Raw genomic sequence first — 21,256 nt, 5'->3', positions numbered from 1 at the left:
GATGAATTTCTTTTTCTTTTTTTCATATTTTCAGAATAACAAAAGCTAAAGTCTTATAACCTTTTCATCCCCCAAGGAAAAAGATTAATCAGAAATACTAAGCATGACAGAAATGACCAGGAGATTATAGAGCAGTAAATATATGCTAACAGACAGAAAGGATCCATTATTATGGCATTAGAATTCAGCTCTATTCTAGCAATCTGTTAAACGGAGATGGTTGGCTTGTTGTTTAATTAAGCAAAAAAGCAGGAGAGGGAACATGATTATGTGGGGTTGGTCACTTGTGTTTATACAAAACATATACCTATAACATAGTGTTAGATTTCATGTAACACTTTACATTGTAGGGTTTTGCAGAGAGAAGGCATGACACGATTCAGTGCCTCTGGATATATAATCTTTGATTGCCCTCTGTTGAGGGCACTGAGGGACATAGATCAGTGGGCATGGTGGGGATGGGCTGATGGTTGGACTAGATGATCTTAGAGGTCTTTCCCTTAACAGTTCTATGATTCTATGGTTCTATTGACCCTATTGAGAAGTGTCAATTCTGCATTCATTCGAGAAGGAAAAATGTGGGCCTAACAGGTTTTCTTGACTTTGGAGATGTGCTTTGTAAGCACGTGGGTTTATAGAGGCGACCCTGTTACCCAAGAAAGTTACAGCGACCTATTTATTGATTTAAAGTAATGATATTTTTGTTGAATTAGATATTTGGGGGTGGGATGTTTTCTGAAATTGGTTTAAGTTGCTAATTTAGTGCAATGCAGATCATAATAATGCAAGTATGGAAATATGATAATAGGTATTGATGAAAGTTTGATTGAAGTGACTTGGGTAACCAATAAGTTTCAGCCTATTAAAATGTTTCAGATATGCTTACAGAATGAATATGTGAAAGAAATGAAGGGACAATTGGGGTATGGTTCCTTGCAGTCGTCTTCGGGGTATTTCTGGACACTGCCATGTTCTTTCTGTCCTAAACATATCCTTTTTGAGTTAAAAAAGGTGAACTACTGTGATGATTTTATAATAAAATATCTGTATCTCTCAATTTCTTAAGCATATCTCCGAAGTAATTTGAATTTAGTTTAAAGGAAAAAAAAAAGGAACCTGTCTAAAGCAGCAAGTGTTTGCAAGGGACTGATTAATTTTAATCTATGCAGAGTAGATTAAATGTACTTGGGTAGATTAAAATTAGATAATCATCAGCATCATCTTTGTAATTTGTAAATTTTGATTTGCTCCAATCATTGGCTAACACAGCATTGCAGGAGACAGAAGGATCCGTGGGATTGTCACTTGCAGTAATCATTTGTAGCTGGCTTTACTCATATAGAACAGGGGGGCCAAAGTCCTGTTCTTGTAGGCATAAAGAATAGTATAATAGTATGAAGAAGTGGTAACAGCCCTGTTGAGTTCATAGGCTAGTAGTATGGTGAGATAAAATATGAGGATGACACACTTGATTTAGATTAAAGAGCAAGGTAACATTTATCTGCAGAGTTTTTCCAGGCAAGGCGAGTCAAGTTATTCTCAGTTATAATGTAATCTGTGTCATTTCTTCTTTCTTATTTATCTGTGGGATTGTCGGAGCGTGTCCAAGTTGTCCCAGGAGTGAAGTTCAGCATTTGTAAATGAAGCCATCAGAATACTGCTAATGCTGCAGAGTTGGCTATAGACATAAGCGGGAGAAAAGGCCATAATATAGCAAGGACAATTAAATTATGGACAATAATAAGGTTCATGTTGTGATACATGTAATTACTCCTGCTAAATATCATGGTCTGATATATTAGGTTTGAGGCTATGACAGAGAGGGAATTTATGTTCTTGAGTTTTTATGCATCACTGAGAGTTCTTTATTCCCTTTGGACCTCAATTAGAAAAATAAATCTATATAATTGCCTGAGGAAAAAGGCTCCTGGAATGGCTTAGGAGGAGCTGCTGAGGTTCTGCAGGGGCGATTCAGCTGCAGCAGATGTGGAGAAAGATCTTTCACAAACACAGCTGTGTGCGTTCAGGCCCGGTTCTCCATAAAGCGCTTAGGTTTTCTCTGTGTGTTTCCTGGGAGCTGTGCTGCTTTGGCCCCAGACTTCAGCTGCTGTAAAACTGCTATGAAAAGCGCTGCGTATGAAAGGCGTGAAGCACTGCTGTGCTTACCAGCCATGATGGTGTCACAGCCAAATTCCCTAATGAAGAGGAATTTAAAACTTTGTGTTAGCCCTCTGAACTGTGCTACCCCCAAAAGAACAGAGTACAAGCAGTGGTCTTGAATTTTTGTTGTTGTGGTTTGTTTGCATTGTTTTCAGGTGGTACAAAACGCAGCATTCATTTACACTAATGGCTGGGAAGGTTACTGCAAATGCCTGAATTTTGTCAATTAGCGAGCTAAGTGCTTAAGTCCAATAAACAGGAAAAGGGATTGTTATCAGTAAACGTGGCTGTTCATTTATTTTGACACATTTTAATTTAGTGTGATGTATTAACAATAATACTTCCCAGCCTACTAGTGAATGTGCTGTTGTGTATTCTGTAAGAGCACTGCTGGGTAAGTAATAAGGAGCCGCCTTTCTCAGGAGCTGAGCACACTTACCAATGCAGCTCTGCTGTGCTGAATCTTTGTTGAGAAGTGCTTAGGGTTTTTCAGATTTACAGAATAGCAAAGTAAGAAATAGCAAAGCTTGATTATAAATGCTTCAGTGAATAAAAGAGCCATTTTTGTTTGACATACCGATACTCCCAGCATAGTGGTGGTTGCCTGCTTGGTATTTTGTTTACTCTGATGTGCATATTTAGCAGAAATGGGTGCGAGAATATTCTTTGGGAACATGGAAAGAATATGTGTATACACTTCACTGAACACCCAAGGCCCCCATGTAGTCAGTTAGAAATGGTATGCTGAGCCATGTGGCACTTAATAATAGTAGTGATTTTTATTTGCTAACTCAGTAATCTGTGTGAGTCTCCATGGACTTTGGTATCACTGCTCTGTAAAGAAGAGGAGCTGGGGCATGGATAAGTTTGTTGGGATTGTTCAGTCTGGAGTAGAGGAGGCTCAGGGGAAAGCTTATCACTCTGCACAACTGCCTGAAAGGAGATTATAGCAAGGTGAGGGGTAGGCTTCTCCTCCCAGGTAACAGTGATAGGACGTGAGGGAATGGCCTCAAGTTGTGTCAGGAGACATTCAGGTTGAATTTTAGGAAAAACTTCTCAGGAAGAGTGGTGCTGCAGTGGCACAGGCTGCCCAGGGAGGTGGTGGAATCACCGTCCCTTGAACCATAGAGATGTGGCACTGAGGGATGCGGTCAGTGGACATGGTGGGGGTGAGTTGAGGTTGGACTGAATGGTCTTAGAGATCTTTTCCAACCTTAACGATTCTGTGGTTCTATGTTAAATGTCTTCCCAAGATCATGGAGTTAGTGTGATACAGAGTATCACTGAGTAGGTTTCTGTTTCTGTGTGACAGGTGTAAGACTGTTACACTGCAAAATTCATTGAGAACAGCGTCCTGATGAGGCCTTGGCTAGTGAACAGTGTCTGTTGCTGCTTGGTATAGATGTTTCTTATCTTCCCCTTGATATGCTTAATCTGTTGAAGAAATGTACTTCAACTGCTGCAACATCTTGTTGGTGAAAGGGAGGAGTCAATCAGAACAGGTTTGTTCTGCAGGATGTACCCATAAGTCACTCACCTGCTACAGGGGAAGTGGGAACAAAGCATTAAGTCCAGATTTTGCTGTTCAGACTGAAGCTTTCCTTTTGGAAGGGGGAAACAAGAACTGAATGTTTCACCATCACATGAAGCACAAGAACAAAGCATGTTAATTCTGTATTCCCTAGATAAGAAAATTGTGCAAACACTTGGTGGATTTTTCTTCTAACCAAGAAAATATTGGCAGTATTGGTGGTAGGTGGACATTTGGACTAGATGGTTGTAGAGGTCTTCTCCAACCTTAATGATTCTATGATTCTGAAATGACAGGTACAGATACTGAGGCCACTTGAGGACTATACATAAAATGCACAAGAACAGCATCTCCTCTTCCTGCATTTGCACTTGAAACATTTCCCTCCTGATTTTTTTTTTTCATACATACACAGTTGTTGGCTGTGGCTCTTATCTGGAAAAGGAGAAAATGCATTTAAATGCTGGATCTCCCTTATTGATGAAAGCCGTAATTCAGTTTACTGGATATGATTCATTATGGCTTTATAACCTCACTGAACCTGGAGCCAGGAGCGAGACTGCCCTTATTATGAATAACATCAGTGCAGGGGGCTTGTAGACTAGACTTGGCGGCCCATAGGATTCATTGCAGCAGGGATATGACCTTATGGCATCCTCCTAAGGACTGCTCGAGGCTGTACTAGCTCCACACTGGCTCCTGGCTGTCCCCTCTTTGTGCTAGTGCCAACAAATGAGTGAAGCTATCCTGGCATGGCATCAATTTCTTCTTTTATTGGATGGACAATTAAAATTAGACGTAGGGGTAAGGAGGAAGGTGTATCTCCCAGATCTGGAAGCGGTACAGTTTTAGATTGCAGCCTGCAGTAGGGCTAGACTTCATTTGGGATTTCTTCTGTGTAAGCTGGTCACATAAAAAGTAGTTCATCTTCTAAGATATGTCCTCTGATAAATTTGAAACAGAAGAAAAAAAGGAAGAAAAAAGAGTAATGTAGTGAATGTAGCAAATTCCAGCATGGATCTTGCCCATGTCCAGAAGCATAGGGCATGTTTCAGTCTGGAGTTTTGAGTACATTTCAATCTTGATTCTGCTTTTCATGGCTGTAACAATTGATCTAAAAATCCCTGGTGGATTCTAGATAAGGAAATAGGAAAAAGCTGCTCAGATGCTCCATGTTGTTGTGGAAATAAACTGAGTCTTTGTTTGTCCCTAGGTATACAGTGTGAGGAGCCAGGGCATGGAGCACATCATAGGTGGGAAGGATTATGGGGTAGAAAAGTGCAAGGGAGATAAGCTAAAGGAGATATGGGCTTATGAGAGGCATGGGAAGTGTATTTTAGAACGCCCTGGTCTGTTATTGGCCTTTCTGACAGTGGCATTGCACTGTGGTGGGGGCTCATCAGCAAGGCAGAGGAGGAGGGAACAGAGGCAGTGATCCGTCCTGAGGTAGCAGAGGGAGGCAAGGACAGGAGTTCTGCCTGGGTGGTTAGGACTGCTATTACTGAGGGGGCATGGCTGACTTGGAGAGGTGACTTTAGCAGAGCTGCTTCCTCTGGAAGCAATGACTTGTGCTTATAGCAAGAATACAATCACAGTAAGAACAACTTGTGTGTGTCATAAAATTAGGCTGTAAAGGAGATGGTGAAAAAGGCAGTGACATTTGAAGGTGGAAGATACTGCAGCATTTCTTGAGCAAATTGGAAAAGAAACCTCAAACCTGCAGTTGCCTGTGACAATGCTACTTTTTCAGCTCTGAAGATATTTTTAACTGCAGCGTGATTTAAAAATCTAATTTTTCAATCTAGACATTTGTTTCTTTTTTCCCTTTTAGCTCTATCGTCCACTCTTGAAAAGATATGCGGAGCTTGAACAGAAGGTGATCTACAACCCAACCTCCTCTTGTCACACAAAATAACAAGCAAACAGAATTTATGAGTTGGCTGCAGAGTGGACTCCCAAAGAGATCAGAAGAGATTTACTCAGAATTTAGTGGAGTTCTTTAAATCACTTTGTTCCTCTTTGTAGACAAATCATTGTTAAATGGCTGAGTTTCAGTATGTTGATGGAAAAAGTTGCACTGTGATTGAAAACCTAATTAAAAAAAAATCATTGTTCTGCGTGTTTGTGACTTCAGGTTTTTTCCATACTTTTCACATGGTACTTGCTGATTAGGAATATCTGGATGAGCGCATGAAGTCCACTGTATATGAGCTTTGATGCCACATGTTCAGTGCTGTGGGCTCTCTACATGCCCACCCAGTACAGTATCTTCATTCCATGACCTCTTTTCCCAGTGTATTTCGAAATTATCTTTCTGCACATCTATAATTTATCTCCTCTTTGCTTACATAACACCAACAGAAAGCATGAGCATATTCATGTCCATCTGATGGAAGTCTTTGAACATTCACTGGGATCCTCACAGAAGGGAAATTCTTGTTTCATGATGCTATGGAAAATCTGCTGTGGGATAAAGCATGATGTTGGATTTTATAAATTGTGGAAACTGCAAAGGCAATACATTGAATTTACCCTGTGAGATGCAGGTCTGGTTGCTCAGTGTTTTATCTGATGTTAGCTTTGAAAAGATGAAAATAAGGGTCAAATGTGGAAAGTTTTTACATGTTTTCACATTTTCATTCAGTTTCGTAAAGAGTCCGTTCCATCTGCATACTTGTTTGGGGTTATGCTGCTTTCTTTTCCTCCTTCAGGAGTCATGGCCATAAAGTTGTTTGTTTCATGCTGAGTGTGAGTGCAGAAATAGGACTCTCTTCCTAATAGGGCATGAAGGTCACTGTTTTTCTTTATACCACCAATATATCATTTCTTTCTTGGGGATGCTGAGCAGAACTGGTGGCTGTCTTGTCCTGATGCTACTCCTCAGTCCTAAGGAAAGTCCTAGAAAAAAATACAGCCCCAGACACCTTCCTGCAGGGATGTATGGAAGTCACAGAATTTAAGTGAAAAACCTGCATCACCCTGTGCAAGTGGGAACAGCTTATGGCCCTATTTTACAGTGCCAGTATTTTTCCCTTAGGATAAAATTTCTTCTATGAATAAAGTGTGTTAATGAAAGACTTTCTGAAGCCTTTCTTCAGTTCTTGTGGAAGTTGTAGTGTGCTTTGGGAATGCATCAGGGTGTTGTAGGGAGTAGAGGATCTGTTTATGGAGTACTGTGAGGTGTTGGAACAGGCTGACCAGCGAGGTGGTGGAGTCACCATCCCTGGAGGGTAAATGTAGCACTGAGTGACGTGGTTTAATGGTGGTGGTGGGGTGACAGTTGAACTTAGTGCTCTTAGTGGTCTTTCCAACCTTTATGATTCTATGACCTGAGAGTTGGGCTATGTCCCTGCTGGAGGCAGGTGACTCAGGCTCCTGCTCTTCACGTTACAGCAGTTCAGGAGTGCTCTGTGTCCCTGCTGCATTGCTGCAGTGAGTGGTACCTCCTGGCAATGACTCGCCCCGCGTGTGGTGGATGGTGGGCACATTCTTTCTTTGCTCCCCTTTCTATTGAAGCGCCTCATTGTGAGCACTAATGGTGCCATTCCTGTTCATGACTCAGTAATTCTAGCTTCTTTTGATATTGGCAAGATTACTCAGCAAGGTGAAGAATTACCTTTCGAGTTTCTGAAGCGAGTTTCTTTTAAGCAATTCCTTTAAGAGGTGGCATTGTAAATACACATCTCTTTTATGTGCTTATTATTTCTGGGTCCTAAGGTACAGTGCTAAAGCATATAACACTTCTCACAGGCGTCCACCTTCAGCAGTTGCTTTGTCATTGAGCAAAGCTGTAGATAGGTTATGAGAAATGTGTTAATGTGAGTTAAGCAATGCCTACTGGTTTGTCATCAGTAGTCATTAACCATGCCTGGTGACCAGTTTGTCATCAGGGTTAAACCTAAGAGTGAAAAGGTTCAGAGATGTTTGCTCAGTTTTAACAACAGTTTCTTCAGTTGGCTCACTGGAGTGAGAAGACTGATACCTCATGTGGCACTGTGGCTTTGCCCTTGAATTGGGACATTCAGCTCGACTCCCAGTTAGTTGAAGAAACTTAAGGCTCATGTTCCCCATCACAGGACTGTGAGACACAGGGGCTTTTTTTTAAGGATTGTTTTTTATAGATTATTGGCTCTTGACAGTGTTGTTAATGGTGTACAGTCCGTGTGGTTTAGCAGTTCTCTGGGCCTGAGCTCTTTGTGTTCAAGGCTGCATTGCACAGTGGCCACATGTGTCCATTTCCTGACATGTTAAGTCATGTTGGGCTGGGATGCGGCTGTCAGATGTGTCCCATGTTAACATTAACTGCTGTTTCCTCACGGTAGCTGATGCACTCTCTGCTTACTGCAGGAGTCCCTTGAAAAGATGCAGATGCCAGACCCTGAAAGGCCAGGAGCTGAGCACCACTGAGTTATAGTATTGTTGTGGTGATGGGTTTATTAGGGCTGGCCTCTGAGGAATGTTGTCTGGAGTATGAGAATTTATAGACAAGCTCTTTTTTTCCCTGGCTCACCAAAGTTGCACATGTTCACTGACTAGTGTCAGACAGAATAAGGCTCAATAAATCTCCCTCTAGAAAAGTCTTTTGAGAAGATGCTGCTATAAGAGTTCTACCACTCTTTTCTTTTTGTAATATCTAAGGATGCCCGTTAGCCTGCCAAGGAACTGTGTGCACATCTCTTTAAAGAAGACCCCAATGATGGAAGGCTCTGGTGTGCTTTGGTTTCCAAAAGTATTTTTTTCCCGAAGTGTTTTTGGGTTGTTTTGCTTTGTTTTGCTGGTTTGTCTAGCAATGTTGTTCTGGCTGTTTGGAGTAAAGACGTTACGGTGCTAATTAAAATCCTAGCTAACAAATCTGAAGGCAAGCCAATATCCTCTACCTCCACTAGATAAAGGTTGATTCCCTCTTTCCTCATTAGGACCTTGCTGTACTCCAAGTCTAGCAGCAAAGTGTCCCCACTTTGTTCAGAGGAAAGGTCGTTTTCTGTATTTGAAGACCTGCTGAGCTATTCCCAGTCTGAACCAATGTACTGGAACCTGTATGGAAAATTGATCTTGTCTCCTGGAAAAAAAAAACTTGATTGTTACGAGGAAATTGTTCACTGCTGAACTGATCCACAGCTCCCATCTTACACCAGCAAAGCCACTTGAGGTGGCATATGAGTCATGGAACTATGTGGCAAAACCCAGGCAGCATCCTTAGCTCATGGCCCCGTGCCCTCGCCAGTCACTCAGTTGCACAGACTCACCTATGAGCTCTTGGTGTTCCAGGACCCAAAGACAAACAGTTTTCTTTGCAGCCTGAAGTCTTTAAAGTCTTTTGTGTTACAGCGGGGAACAAACAGGAAAAGATGTTTGTTTTTCCTTATGGGATCAGTCTGAGGGAGCTGGAGCTCTGAGTGAGTAAGTAATGTACTGAAAAAAGTCCACGCTCTGACAGTGCTTTAATAAGTAATTGAACTGAACACCACGGTGTGTGATCCCAGTGGGACCTTTTTTGTTGTTTTTTCAGCTTTCTTTTCCTTTGGAGTTGTGGCTGCCACTACAGATCACAGCAGCACAGTGAATGTATCTAAAGCTGCAAAAAGCCAATGCAAAATTTGTTCTGTTCGTATTTCCATTACTGTCATCCCCAGCCTTCTGTATTCAGGTTAGCAGGTGGGGAAAGAAAAGCATAATTGCTATAGAGAACTACAAATTTTGATTTTTCCTTATCTCAGCCACTGACATTTTTTTCATCTAGCCATTTGGATTTGGATTTTGTTGAGATCTTTGGGTTGAAATTGGCCAGCAGTTAACAGTATGACCGAGGATGATTCACAGCTGGGTAGCCATTCCCTCAGCTACCAGGGGATCACTGTATTACTGTCCCACCTGGGATGTTTCCTTAGGATCTTCACTAGAGGAGATTGTAGTCCTGATCCTACATAGCTGGACATTTTTGTACAGTTCACGCATAAAACATAAAACACATGCACATATAAACCTCCGCCAAAGAATCTGATCTTGTTGTTACTTTATGTTCCTTTTGTGCAGGTTTGTGCAATTAAAACGTGATGTATCAGGCAGAAAGAATTTGGGATTAAATACTTAGGCAACCAGCTTTTTTCTGAGCATGGCTCTGAAGGGTGCGAATATGACATTTTGACACCTTTAACATCTTTGACATCTTTAACAATTTAACGTGGATGTTCAGCACAGCTCCAGCCCCTGCTCGCTCTGTGCTTTGATTACAGCTCAGATCCAGGCTCTTTGGTTAGCCTGGTCAAGTGGCTTAGCTTTCAGCCTTCAAAGCTTGCACTATGAGAATGTAAGATTTTTACAACTTTTTCTCTGCAACTCTTCTTCTTATCTTGGAAGCGGGTACGACCTTTTCTTTCACAAAGTTCACCTGGTTGGCTGTTTCCACTTCTGTGGGATGCCAAGAACTTCCCATGCACGATACTTAAAGAATGAGTGTATCTCCTGCTGAAATTTGACCCCAAGACTTTTCATTTGTTTGTCCTTTCCCCTGTTGCTTCTTCGAGTTGGTTTTGACAAACAGAAGGATACTGCTGCGGTGATCACAGCCCCCTGAGGGTGTCTTGGCCATTGTGGGAACACAGTGATTTCCAAAGTGTTCTTGAAGAACAGAACCTAAAGAGTAAGGATGAAGGAGCACTTTCTGTTGCACATGGATTCTGCTGTGATCTCTCGTTTCAGGTTTTGAGTAGGTTTCCTCATCTCTTGATGCTTCGCCCTGCCCATTAGAACAACTGAGGGTAATGACTGCATATGCTTTTCTTGCTCTAAGACCTTTCTTTGGATGGCAGGTATTTTTTCTATTTTTCTTTGTTTAGGTGCTGCTATCAACTCTGCTTTTATTGAGTACGCTGTGTCTTAGTACTCTGCAATGTACCCATCTGGTTATCCTTTCTTTTACTCAGTATCCAATCAATTAAGTTCTTCGTTACCTTCAGTGCGGGATTCATTCGACCAGTGTAGAAATCTGTCTCCTACGATACGAACTAAGGAACACAAAGAAAAGGAATTCTTGGCTGCTGTTCATCTTATCGTGTGGCAGTTGTCTGCAACAGAGCAGGTGAGTTATCTCCTGAGTGAGCTTTCTTCCTGCTGAGTAGAAGGGCATTTGTACAGAGAGGAGAACAGAAAAAGTCAATTTTTCACATTGTGCCAAAACTCTCGAAGACTTCATTGAAACCTGATTTCAACTTTGGAGGGAAGAGTTGTCCCCAGTGGCCATTGCACAACTAGAAATTTTTCTTGTTCCAGCACAGCTCTGTTTTTTCTATCAAATCCATGTGATTGACCTCTCCTGCTCCCTTCAGATAGGACTCCTCATGCACCTCCATGGAGATATCCAGAAGACGTGGGTCGGGAGCTTTGTTGTATTTCTGCTTTTAGTCCTTTTGTTGCATGCCCTTGCTTGTGTTTATTCCTTTAGGCTGGACTCTTTCAGGCATTTGTATTATGCATCTAAGCTCAGTGCTCTGCTATAGAGAAAGGCAGTTCCCTTAAGACTTAGGCAAGCATTGCACAAGAAAACAAAGACCTGTTCAACTTGCTGTTGGGAGACAATATTTACTCTCTGACTGACATGTGTGCACTCCCTCATGAAACCTCAGTTCTGTTGCAGTACTGATGTATCGGAAGATGGAATTCTCCTTGAAAATAATCTAAACCATGTTGTCTAAAAGTAGGGCTTAGAGAAACAGAGCAGAAAACGAGCTATTTTATAGCTGAGGGCTTTTATCTTAATATAAAACACATTAGAGCAAACAAGTGAGAGGTAAAGGATTCTTACACCCTTTGGTGTCACAGCTTATGCCACCTGAGAACATCTCTTCACACTTCTGCCATAGCTTTGTTAGGATGGGACATTCTCCTGTCAATCCTGGTGTTCTGTTAGAGTCCTACCCTAGATGACTCAACTTGAGGACACTTGCTTACAGCAGAAATACCCTTTTGATCAAGAAAGGTAACACTAAAAGGCAGTGATACGTTTTCCCCATTTTCAGTTTCTCAGCAGAATTATTGTGGTACCTGCTGTTGTTTCTTAGAAGAAATCCCTACTCCAGCAGAGGGAAAAAGAAGACTTTGAATGTAGCTAATCCAGCACGCATTTTAGTCGTCACAGAATTGTTTGAGTTGGAAGGGACATTTAAAGATCATCTGTCCAGCTCTTCTGCAATGTACAGAGACATCTACAACTCAATCAGACAGTTGTGTGAGTGAATAAGCAAATAAACTACATTTCAAGATTTCCCTTAGATTATTTTTTTCCTCTGAGTAACTCTTGGCTCAGGAGACATATCCGTGGTGTTTTATTTGATTCCTTCTCACCATATTTGCAGTGTGGAAGACTCTCTCCCCAAGGTCTTTCCACAAAGGCTTGTTTTGCTATTAGCCCAGTGGAACGTAGGTTTTCCACTTTGATCTGTACTGTGTGTGGTTTTGGCATGATTCTTAAATGGACTGATTAAATAACTGCTGCTAACAGCTTCCTCTGCCTTCAGGAGTCAGCTTCCATTGTTCAGGGGCTTTCCATAGCAAAAGGGAAGAGATAGCACTGGTGTAAGGGCTTACATTAAAGGCTAGAAGAAATGTCAGAAAACTCTTTCCCGTTCCTCTTGGTCCAAAAACATTGCAGTAACTCAGTCACTAGATAAGCAGTGTTGGATTGTTCATAGCGTGAGTGTTTTGAGCAAAAGGGATGGATGCCTGTATGCTGATGCTGAGCCAGATTGTCTAGATGAGAAATCACTGAGCTGAGACTGGCTTGGTAATTTACATCTAGTTCTGTGTTTTATATATCAAAGTCTGTGTTTTGCAGTTTACACTCTGAATCTTTAAATGAAGAAATAAATTAAATTTCTCAGATGAATGAGAATGGTGCATTTAGAGGGAGAGGGAGAATACACTGAGGCTTGGGAGCTGCTCAGGGAGGAGACCCAATACTCAAGCTCCCCTTTTCTGGCATGAAGCATCTTTTCTTTCTAAAGTGTTCCAGGCCCCCAGGAAATACGGGAACTGCTCCCTCCCTGAGCCTCCTTCAGCCTACTGAGGATGTATTGGGCATTTGGTCAAACCCATCAGGCAGTGGTGGCAGCCAGAATTCCCCATGATGTGCCATCATGCCAAGGCTGGTGTCCAAGAAGCTGCTTAGTTCAGCATGGGGCAGTCTGATGAGGCTGAGACCATAAATATGTCGTGGCCATGGCATGGTCAGTGTTGTCCTTGAACTTCTCTTTATGCCTTTCCAGTGGAGACAGGAACATTGCTTTCTGTGAGGCACTGGTGAGCCCCATCAGGTAGGACATTTGCAAACATCCTCTCTTGTTGTCAAGACAGAATTTAAACTGGTACAGATGAGGAAAGAGGGCTGATACGTCAGTGAGGGGAATAGAAATGCTGTCCTAGGAGAGGAGACTAAAAGCTTGGCTTTGTTTGCCTAGCAAGTGGAAGCTGAGAAGTGATACCATTGCTCAGTATAAATCCTTCAGGCGGGGGGTAAAGAGCAGGAGAAGAGCTGCTCAAGCCAAAGGACAGTGTTGGCACGCAAGCAAATGACACACACTGAATGGGAGTAAATTTAAACAGGAAATTAGGAGGGAGGTGGAGGTGCTGAAGGACCTCCTGTCCCCTGCGTGCGGTGCCAGGAACATCGAGCCACGTACTTGCAGCATGACGTGTGGCAGGGCTGTAGCACCATGTCAGAAATCCTCTGCTCACTGAGAAAGCTGCATTGAGTACTGACCTTGAGAGAAACTGTTGTTTGCCACGTGGCCAGAGCAGAGTTTCACACTTGACCTCTTTTGAATTTCCTTCTTAACTGTGTTTGATTTGTAGGAAGCAACGAGTATGGTAGGGACAAATAAATTGAAAAGTTCCAGCTCTACTTCTTAACACTGGGACACGTAATAGCTCGATTTGCTATCAGTTTGCTGGGCTAGTCCTCTACAAGCAAGAAGAATTTGCCCCCCGGCAATTTTTCTTCACTAGAATCCTGCAAAAGGAAGTGAGGTTTAATTAGCATTTTAAAGTGGACAGCCTTGAAGTTAATGATATTCAATAAAGAAAAATTGTTTTAACCTTATTTGCACTTTTCAATTTACTTATTAGAGGCCATCTGTTATATTTTAAGCAAGAGCACTGGGAGCTAAACTCTCAGATTGTCAAACGAGGCTAAGCAGAAGGGAAAGAGCAGGCTGCCTTAAATGAGCAATTAGACTGCTTTCCTTAAATTTCTCATTTTTGTGTCAAAAAGCAAACGGTCACCATTTCAAGCAACAGTTATGTTGCTCTAATGACATCTATTTTTACAGGTACTCATCAGCCCTGGGAAATGTCACTTGTCCTCAGATCTCAGATGGAATTAGAAAAGCCAGAAGTGAGGTGGAGCTGTTGAGAGAGTGAAGGCTAAGAATAAGGATTTCTATAGGTAAGTCATTAGAAGAAGGAAAACATAGATTGGCATATATTGGTGTGCTGCTGAGTTAGTTGACCAACCTAGTAAAAAAAGAAGCATGGAAAGAGCGTGGTGCTCTTTGCTTTTGTCTTCATTAGCAAGGTCTGCTCTCAAGCCTCTTTCTGTCTAAGTAATGTGTGGGGAAAACAAGTCCTACCCATAGTAGAAGAAGATCAGTTTAGAGGCTAGTGAAGCAAAATGGGCATACACAGGTGTGTGGGGCCAGGTGGAAATGTGTGAGTGTGCTGAGGAAGCTGGCTGATATCATTCTGAGGCTACTTTATCATCTTTGAATGGCTGTGATGACAGTAGAAAGTCCCTATTGACTGGAAAGAGGTAAATGTTACTCTCATCCTCAAATGAAAAGGAGATCCAAGGGAACTGCAGACTGTTCAGCTCCTTCTCTGTCTCCACGAAAGTTATAGAGCAAATCTTCCTGGGAGCCATTTCCGAGGACAAGAAGGAACCACTGAATATAGGGACCAGGTCTCCATTTACTGTAATGGCAATTTGTGTCCTAAACTTTCCTGGCTTAAGGTTCAGCTGACTGCCAGTGTACCTCCAAGAAAGTGGATGATTTTGCCTTCTTCTTGGGTGGAACAAAAGCCTTTGGTAGGACAAAAGCCAAACTTTGCTCTGTGTGGTCTCATAAGCCTTACTTAAATTCTGAGTGCACTTAATCCCTCCTGGAAGGATGGGAAATAAAAACAAAATGTCTTCTCCAGGTCTATGTAAAAACCTGTGGGAGCCAGCAGAGCTGGTGCTGTGTGTCTGGATTTGACACTGAACATTCATGTGAGCAAACCTGCTGGATTATTAGATGTCCTGCTGTTCAGCTGAGCAGAGGCTCAAGATCCTGGTCTCTGTGGGATTTGTTAGCAGTGTCTGTAAGATCGCCATGCCCAAAATGGAATGGAATAATCCCTTCTGCAAATGAACACAAAATGGGATCAATGCCATGGGTCGATAACCTGTATCACAGCAGCAACACCTTAAATTGCACGAGTGGAAATCCTGTGTGTCAGAGGACGTTTGAAGTCTGATTCCACAAATGTTTGCAAATGTAGATCTTAGCTTCACTTCTGTGGTTTGTCACACTGAAGTTAGACTGAAGTTAAACTTCAGTCGGTGAGATCTTGTGGGTTCCAAGTTTGCAAGGAGCTGAACCCACCAGCTCCTGTTAGCTTCAGACTTGCTCTGAAATCACCTGCGTTTCTGTCCTGAGAGTTACAGCAAGAGAAGGGAGGAGAAATGTAAACCACAGTGCACTGATTCACAACAGCACTTGATCATTACAGCGAAACCCAACCAAACCAAGCCTACTGTGAAGTACCTGTAGCAGCGAAATCCAGCTGCCAATGATTTTGCAGTACAGAAGAGTCTTTGGTACCCTTAGTTTGCTGTCAGTGCCAAAGCCAAATTTGTACATAATGAAATAGCTTTTTAAAAACCTGGCTTTTTTGACTTTCCAAGCCTAAAAATGCTATTTTGTGTCCAGATCTATAGAGGGAAAAAAAGCCACACACAACTTGAGGTGACTTTTGTTTTAAGGCTGTTTTAAATTTATAACAGAGCTGGCTAAAATGCTTTTCATCAAAGTACAAAAGTTTCATGCTGTAATTAATGGCAAGTGATATCTAACGCAATAAAACACCATCATTTCAGTGTTCTTACAAGACTATTTATGACTGGATATTGAAACTGATAATGATTCTGCCATTTGTCCTCATAATTTATTATTCCAAGGAGAGGCAAGTGGTGGTAAGGGTTCATGATCCGTTTTATGGAAAGAGTGCTGAATTCAGCTTTTTATGGATGTAAATGACAATGTTTGGTGCTGGGCAGAAAGTGTGTGTGTGACAGTGAGTGCAGACCCTGTTGAGGGGTCGAGGTGGGGAGCATTAATGGTCCTTCTGAGCCAGGGAAGCCCTTGGCTGTGTGATCCCATTGCAGCTAGCTACTGGAACCAGTGCAACTGGTGGTCATTTCCACAGCAGGGTGCTTTGGAAGACCAGGGTAGGATTTTTCTGAAAACCTCCCACCTGATTTCTGAGCAAGATAATCTCCTGAACTATTGCTTTGGGCAGCCAAAGCTGAATTCACTATAAACAACCCGACCCAAAGCTCGTTGAACAGAATGAAAAGAGTTACTGGCTCTGGCAAGCCTTGTATCAGGCTGAAACAAAAGCTCTCTTCCAGAGGAAACTTCTCTTGGCCTTGCCAAGTGCCAGCCTGCATCCCTCTGGGCACAGCCCATTCCTTTTCATAGAATCATAGAATCACAGAATCATTGAGGTTGGAAAAGACCACTGAGATCATCTAGTCCAACTATCCACCTACCACCAATATTGGCCACTAAATCATGTTCCTCGGTGCCACGTCTTCATGGTTCTGGAACACTTCCAGGGACAGTGACTCCACCACCTCCCTGGGCAGCATTACTACTCCTTCTGAGAAGAAATGTTTCCTAATATCCAACCTGAACCTCCCCTGGCACAACTTGAGGCCGTTACCTCTCATCCTATCTCTGGCTGAGGCTGATTTACTGAATGCTTGGGCTCTGATTCACACCTTATTCAGGCTCACAGAAACCTGGAGGAATTTCTGCAAAGTCAACATTGACACAGTTAATGGAAAATCTAAGTGAAGTCAGACCCTGGGGTTATTTTCTGGGCTTAGATGGTGCTTCATCCTCCTGGACTCCAGGACTGGGGTGTTGCTACACTACAGCCTTCTGGTTGTTCCCAGGCTGCTGTTCATTTGCTGCAGAATAAGGTGCTGTAGGTAAAGATTTGCATTTCCATCGATAGCCCTAGCTGCAGTCTCACGAGTTCCTTGCTGCTTTGCAAATAGCTTGGAGTGAACCTGCTGCCGCAGAAGCAGAGCAGGATGTGACCCATTATCTTTGCTTTTCAAGTGCTATGGGCCCCTTCTTCAAGCCTCCAACATCCCCCTGTTTATTGTAATCAGCACGTCAATTTATTGGAGGTTATCCGTGTCAGGGGAAGTTATGTTCCCATCGCTACCTGGGGGCCCATCAGCAGATAAAGATGGAGAGCAGTGACTCAGAATGACTTTGAAGCAACACCCAGCAGCAACTGAAGACAAGAACATAACCTTAGCTGACGTTTAATATAACCCGATGCACAAATAAAGCCATTCCACTAAATTATGCATCCTTTTACTCTTGGCTGTTGTTAAGGGAAGGGGACAGGGTGAGTGTTCTCTCTGTGTGTTTCTTCCTTTCCAGTGTCGGGAGCTGAGTGACAGATGCACACTGATGGAGCACAGTGCATTGATTTTTGCTGCTGCAGTACTTTATGCTCAAAGAAATACAGCTTTTAAAACGATGGAGGACCCCTATTCAGAGAAAACAGGTGAGGCAGATGGGTGATTTTCCCTGAATGCCTTAGTTATCTGCTTTGAGTTAAGCAGGTGCTTTGTTGACCGCATTGATGTGAGTACATTCAGCAGCGGGTTTGGGTGGAAGTAAGCAATGGTTAAACAGCCATGGAGAAAAAGAGGAGTGGGGATATTTAGAAAAAACCTGCTTCTGATTCACTGTTTGTTTGAAACCAAGAAATAATGCGTTCACTTTTTTTCCCCAATGGCACGAACACAGACATGTGCCATTGCTTGTTCACTTTTCTCTTTTCCACTCAATTCAGTTAATCCATTGAGGTGAATCTATGAAAATATGAGTCGATTTTAAAGAGGGCTCTTGCATCTTTAAGAGGCAATAATGGCACTTTTCAGGATACGTGCATAAATTGAGAACAGTCTGTCACGTTGACGGACTCAGCTGACTCTTCCTTGAACACATGTCCACCACCAAAAAATGGCTGTGCAATCAGTATGATAGGCAAAAGGTAGCTGAAAGGTCATTAAGGGGATTTGCTAACTGCTCTGCCCTCAGAACTGTGCATAGATCCTGTCTCTGTCCTCATTTTTGTGTTGTAATTCGTATAGCAGAAGTCCTTTTGTTTCAGGAACCAGGCAAACATGCCAGGTTTTATGTTTATTTACAGGAGATGAACTTGCTTGTGAGTTGGGTTTTGTAAAATTGGATCCAGCTTTAATCAGAGCTGAGCCAGTCCCTTGACTTGCGTTGCTGTCAGCTGGTTTTCATGGGAAGCATCTGGCTGGGGCAGGGGAGCACAGGACCTGGTGGAGGCAATGGGGGCTCAGAGATAATGCAGGAGACACAGGGGTTTGTCTCCTGCTCAACAGTCCTTTGGTTTTGGACTGATGGGACAAGAAAGAATGTGGAAGAAGGGATGAATAAAGTGGATTAGGGGGTGACAGGCTTGCCCTGAGCACGGAAAAACAATTTCATAGAATGTAGAATTATTAAGGTTGGAAAAGACCATTATGATCATCAAGTCCAACCCCAACCCACCCCACCATGCCCTCAGTGACACATCTCCATGGTTCTTGAACCTCTCCAGGGATGGTGATTCTGCCACCTCTCTGGAATAGTTCCAGTGCCTCACCAGTGCCTCACCACTCTTTTTGAGACTTATTTTTTCCTAATATCCAACCTGAACTTCCCCTAGCACAATTTAAAGTCATTACATCTTGTCCTATTTATCTGCAGATGATAGGAACCTCCATCAAAACCACCAGTGATGATGGGATGAGGAGGGATGTCCTTCAAAGCTTGGTTAGGTGCCAGCTCCCCAGGTCTGACAGGAGCTCTCACATTAATGTTTGCAGTACCAGGAGCAACATTTAACATCATCAGGGCTTGGCTTTATTCTGTCCCTGAGGGCTTGCAGAGGTGGCAGTCATCTGCACCTTCCCTGGCACTGGTGGTCAGGCTGCCACCCATAATCCCAAGGCTGCATGAGCTGACCCCAAACCAAATTTGTTTGTGAAGATGTGGAAAAGAAGGAGATTTTGTTGTGTAATGTTTCCAGTCAAGGTTCTGGGGAGAGGAATATGGTCTCTGGGTCAGAGGATCTCATCTCCTGCTTGGCTCTGTGCTGACTCCTCAGCATCAGTGTCACAGAATCATAGAATCAATATTTACCCTTCCAGTTGAGTTGGAAGGGACCCCTGAAGGCCATCGAGTTCCAGTCTTTGCAATGGGGGGCACCCACATCTCCATCAGGTGCTCAGAGCCTCATCCAGCCTGACTCCAATGGCTCCAGGGATGGGACATCCACTATGTCTATGAAACGTCAGCCTGAAAAATGCATGGGAGCCTGTTCACCATTTACATAGCAGTGCTGGGGCAGAGGACACAGCATGCATCACCCAAAAGTTCACTGCAAGACGGTGAAGGTGATCAGGAAGGGAAGAAACTTCCCGTGCCTCGCTTTCCAAGCTGTAAAAAGGGAAATACTGTGGGAGGCTGTCGCTGCTGGGGAGCAGCGGGTGGCAATTGAATGGGGCTGGGCTGTGGGCACCCACAGGCTGTGCTGCGGGGAGAAGCGCCGGGCAGGGCGGTGGGTGCGGGGGGAGCAGCGCTTCTCAGTGCATCTCGCTAGAGGGTGCCCGCTCGCTGCGCTTGCAGCAGCACACAAGCCCCTGCCCAGGCTTGGAGGTTTTGGGCTCCGAGCGTCCTTGCCGGCTCGTCCCGTCCTCTTTTCATTGCCCGAAATCGGTTGCGGTATCTTCTGCACGGTGCGCTTGGGCCAGAGGTGCTGCCTTGAGAGTTGGTGGTGCACAAGGAGCAAATTGGGTTGATTGTAGGCAGTTCGTTGTTCTGTGTACAGGAAGCATCCCTCATCTTGGACATGGTTCCCAGATGATGATGCCAGCCGCCTCCAGCCCTCCCTCTGATCCCCAGTGTTCCATTGGGGGTTACCCCACATGCCTTGGTGGGCTTATGTGCCTCTCTTGTCCCCTTTCCCATCAGTACACTGCAGGAGGGGACTTCACAGGGATGTTGCTCCCATTGCTGGCTCTTGATCTTGTTGTTATTGCTGTCCTCCCAAAGGCAGGAGATGTGCCGTCCTCTTCCTCTCTGGACATTCTCCTTGCTTCCCTCAGATCATTGCTTTTCAGATTATGTCTGAATTCCCCTCTTGAGCATTCACACCCCTGTTAGACTGGAGCCTACAATGGAGGTCACAAGGACATTCTCCACCCCACAAAATCATATCCTCAGTCCACACTTCTATGAAAATGTTGGCCAGACCCAGATCTGAAGCAAGCTTACACATTTGGGAGTGAGCCATTGCCAACCACTTGCTATGCTGTCTTTCAGTCACTTGTATCCTTTCCTCCTTAGTTGTTCCTACTGGAGGTAATAGTTGTGCTTTCTGAGCCCAAACCATGCAACAGCAAATTCACCAGTGTCCATGGATCTGCCCATGGGCACTACTGTTACCATCCTGGCAGGGTCTAGGGCAACTTCTCTGAAGGAACTATAATTAATTAAGAAACCATCGGAAAAAAACAATCTTTTGCATCTTCTCTCTTGCGTTTTTATCCTTCCCTCCAACCCTACCAAAGTTTGGAAGCTCACATTTAAAATACAGAGGAGAGCAAAAGGGGAGTGTGCCTTATTTTTGGCAGGCACTGCAGTTGTTAATGAAGAGTGACATTTTCTGAGGCTATGGCAGAACAAGCAGAAGTCCAGCTCTCCATGCTTGGCTCTGCAGAGTGCAAACTGTTGTGCGGCCGAGGCTTTGAAATAAGTTATTCTTATTGTGATTCTTGTTTATAACATCAGATTCATTGTTTGCAATTTTGTTCGGTGGCATCCAATCAATAGCAGACAATAAAATATTATTTCGAGTGGCGTAGACGTTCCACGAGAATGTGATTGATTGCTTTAATTTCTGCCTTCCTCAGTGTTTTTACTAAACCTTGTCTTGATTTCTTTCCTCCTGCCTAGCTCTCTTCAGCATCAGTTGTTAAATAAAGTGACATATTTATTATATGATTTTTATTTGACAGATTGCCGGGTGACATATTTTAGATTAATTTTTTCATTTAAAGATGTATGTAAATGTGCATGTGAAATTATATACATACAGACACGCACACACAAATACGTGTACATGGTATAAACACAGCGTGTGCATGAACTTGCTCAAGGCCAACATTTCCAAGCAGAACTTGAGATTTTGGGTGCTGTTCTTAGGTGT

General features: G+C 43.2%; 1 protein-coding gene across 3 annotated transcripts in view; it reads left to right on the top strand.

Moving 5' to 3' along the window:
• Window positions 1-21,256, top strand: part of XYLB (xylulokinase) — a 159,801-nt gene that overhangs the window by 89,575 nt on the left and 48,970 nt on the right. Inside the window, exons 20-21 of one of the 3 annotated variants that reach the window (XR_007378216.1) lie at window positions 14,014-14,129; window positions 17,407-17,533. Coding sequence is in view for 1 of the 3 variants with exons in the window: in XM_048951517.1 (XP_048807474.1) it covers window positions 5,523-5,606 (84 nt within the window). In the remaining 2 variants the exon portion in view is untranslated. Of the gene's footprint in view, window positions 1-5,522; window positions 5,807-10,527; window positions 10,770-14,013; window positions 14,130-17,406; window positions 17,534-21,256 lie in introns of those variants that run through there. The other 2 variants (XR_007378215.1, XM_048951517.1) reach the window with 2 other exon arrangements.

The sequence above is a fragment of the Lagopus muta genome, chromosome 7 (genome assembly GCF_023343835.1).
Source record: "Lagopus muta isolate bLagMut1 chromosome 7, bLagMut1 primary, whole genome shotgun sequence".
NCBI lineage: Eukaryota > Metazoa > Chordata > Aves > Galliformes > Phasianidae > Lagopus > Lagopus muta.
The sequence above is the reverse complement of the archived record's forward strand: the minus strand, read 5'-3'. Positions and strand labels throughout refer to the sequence as shown.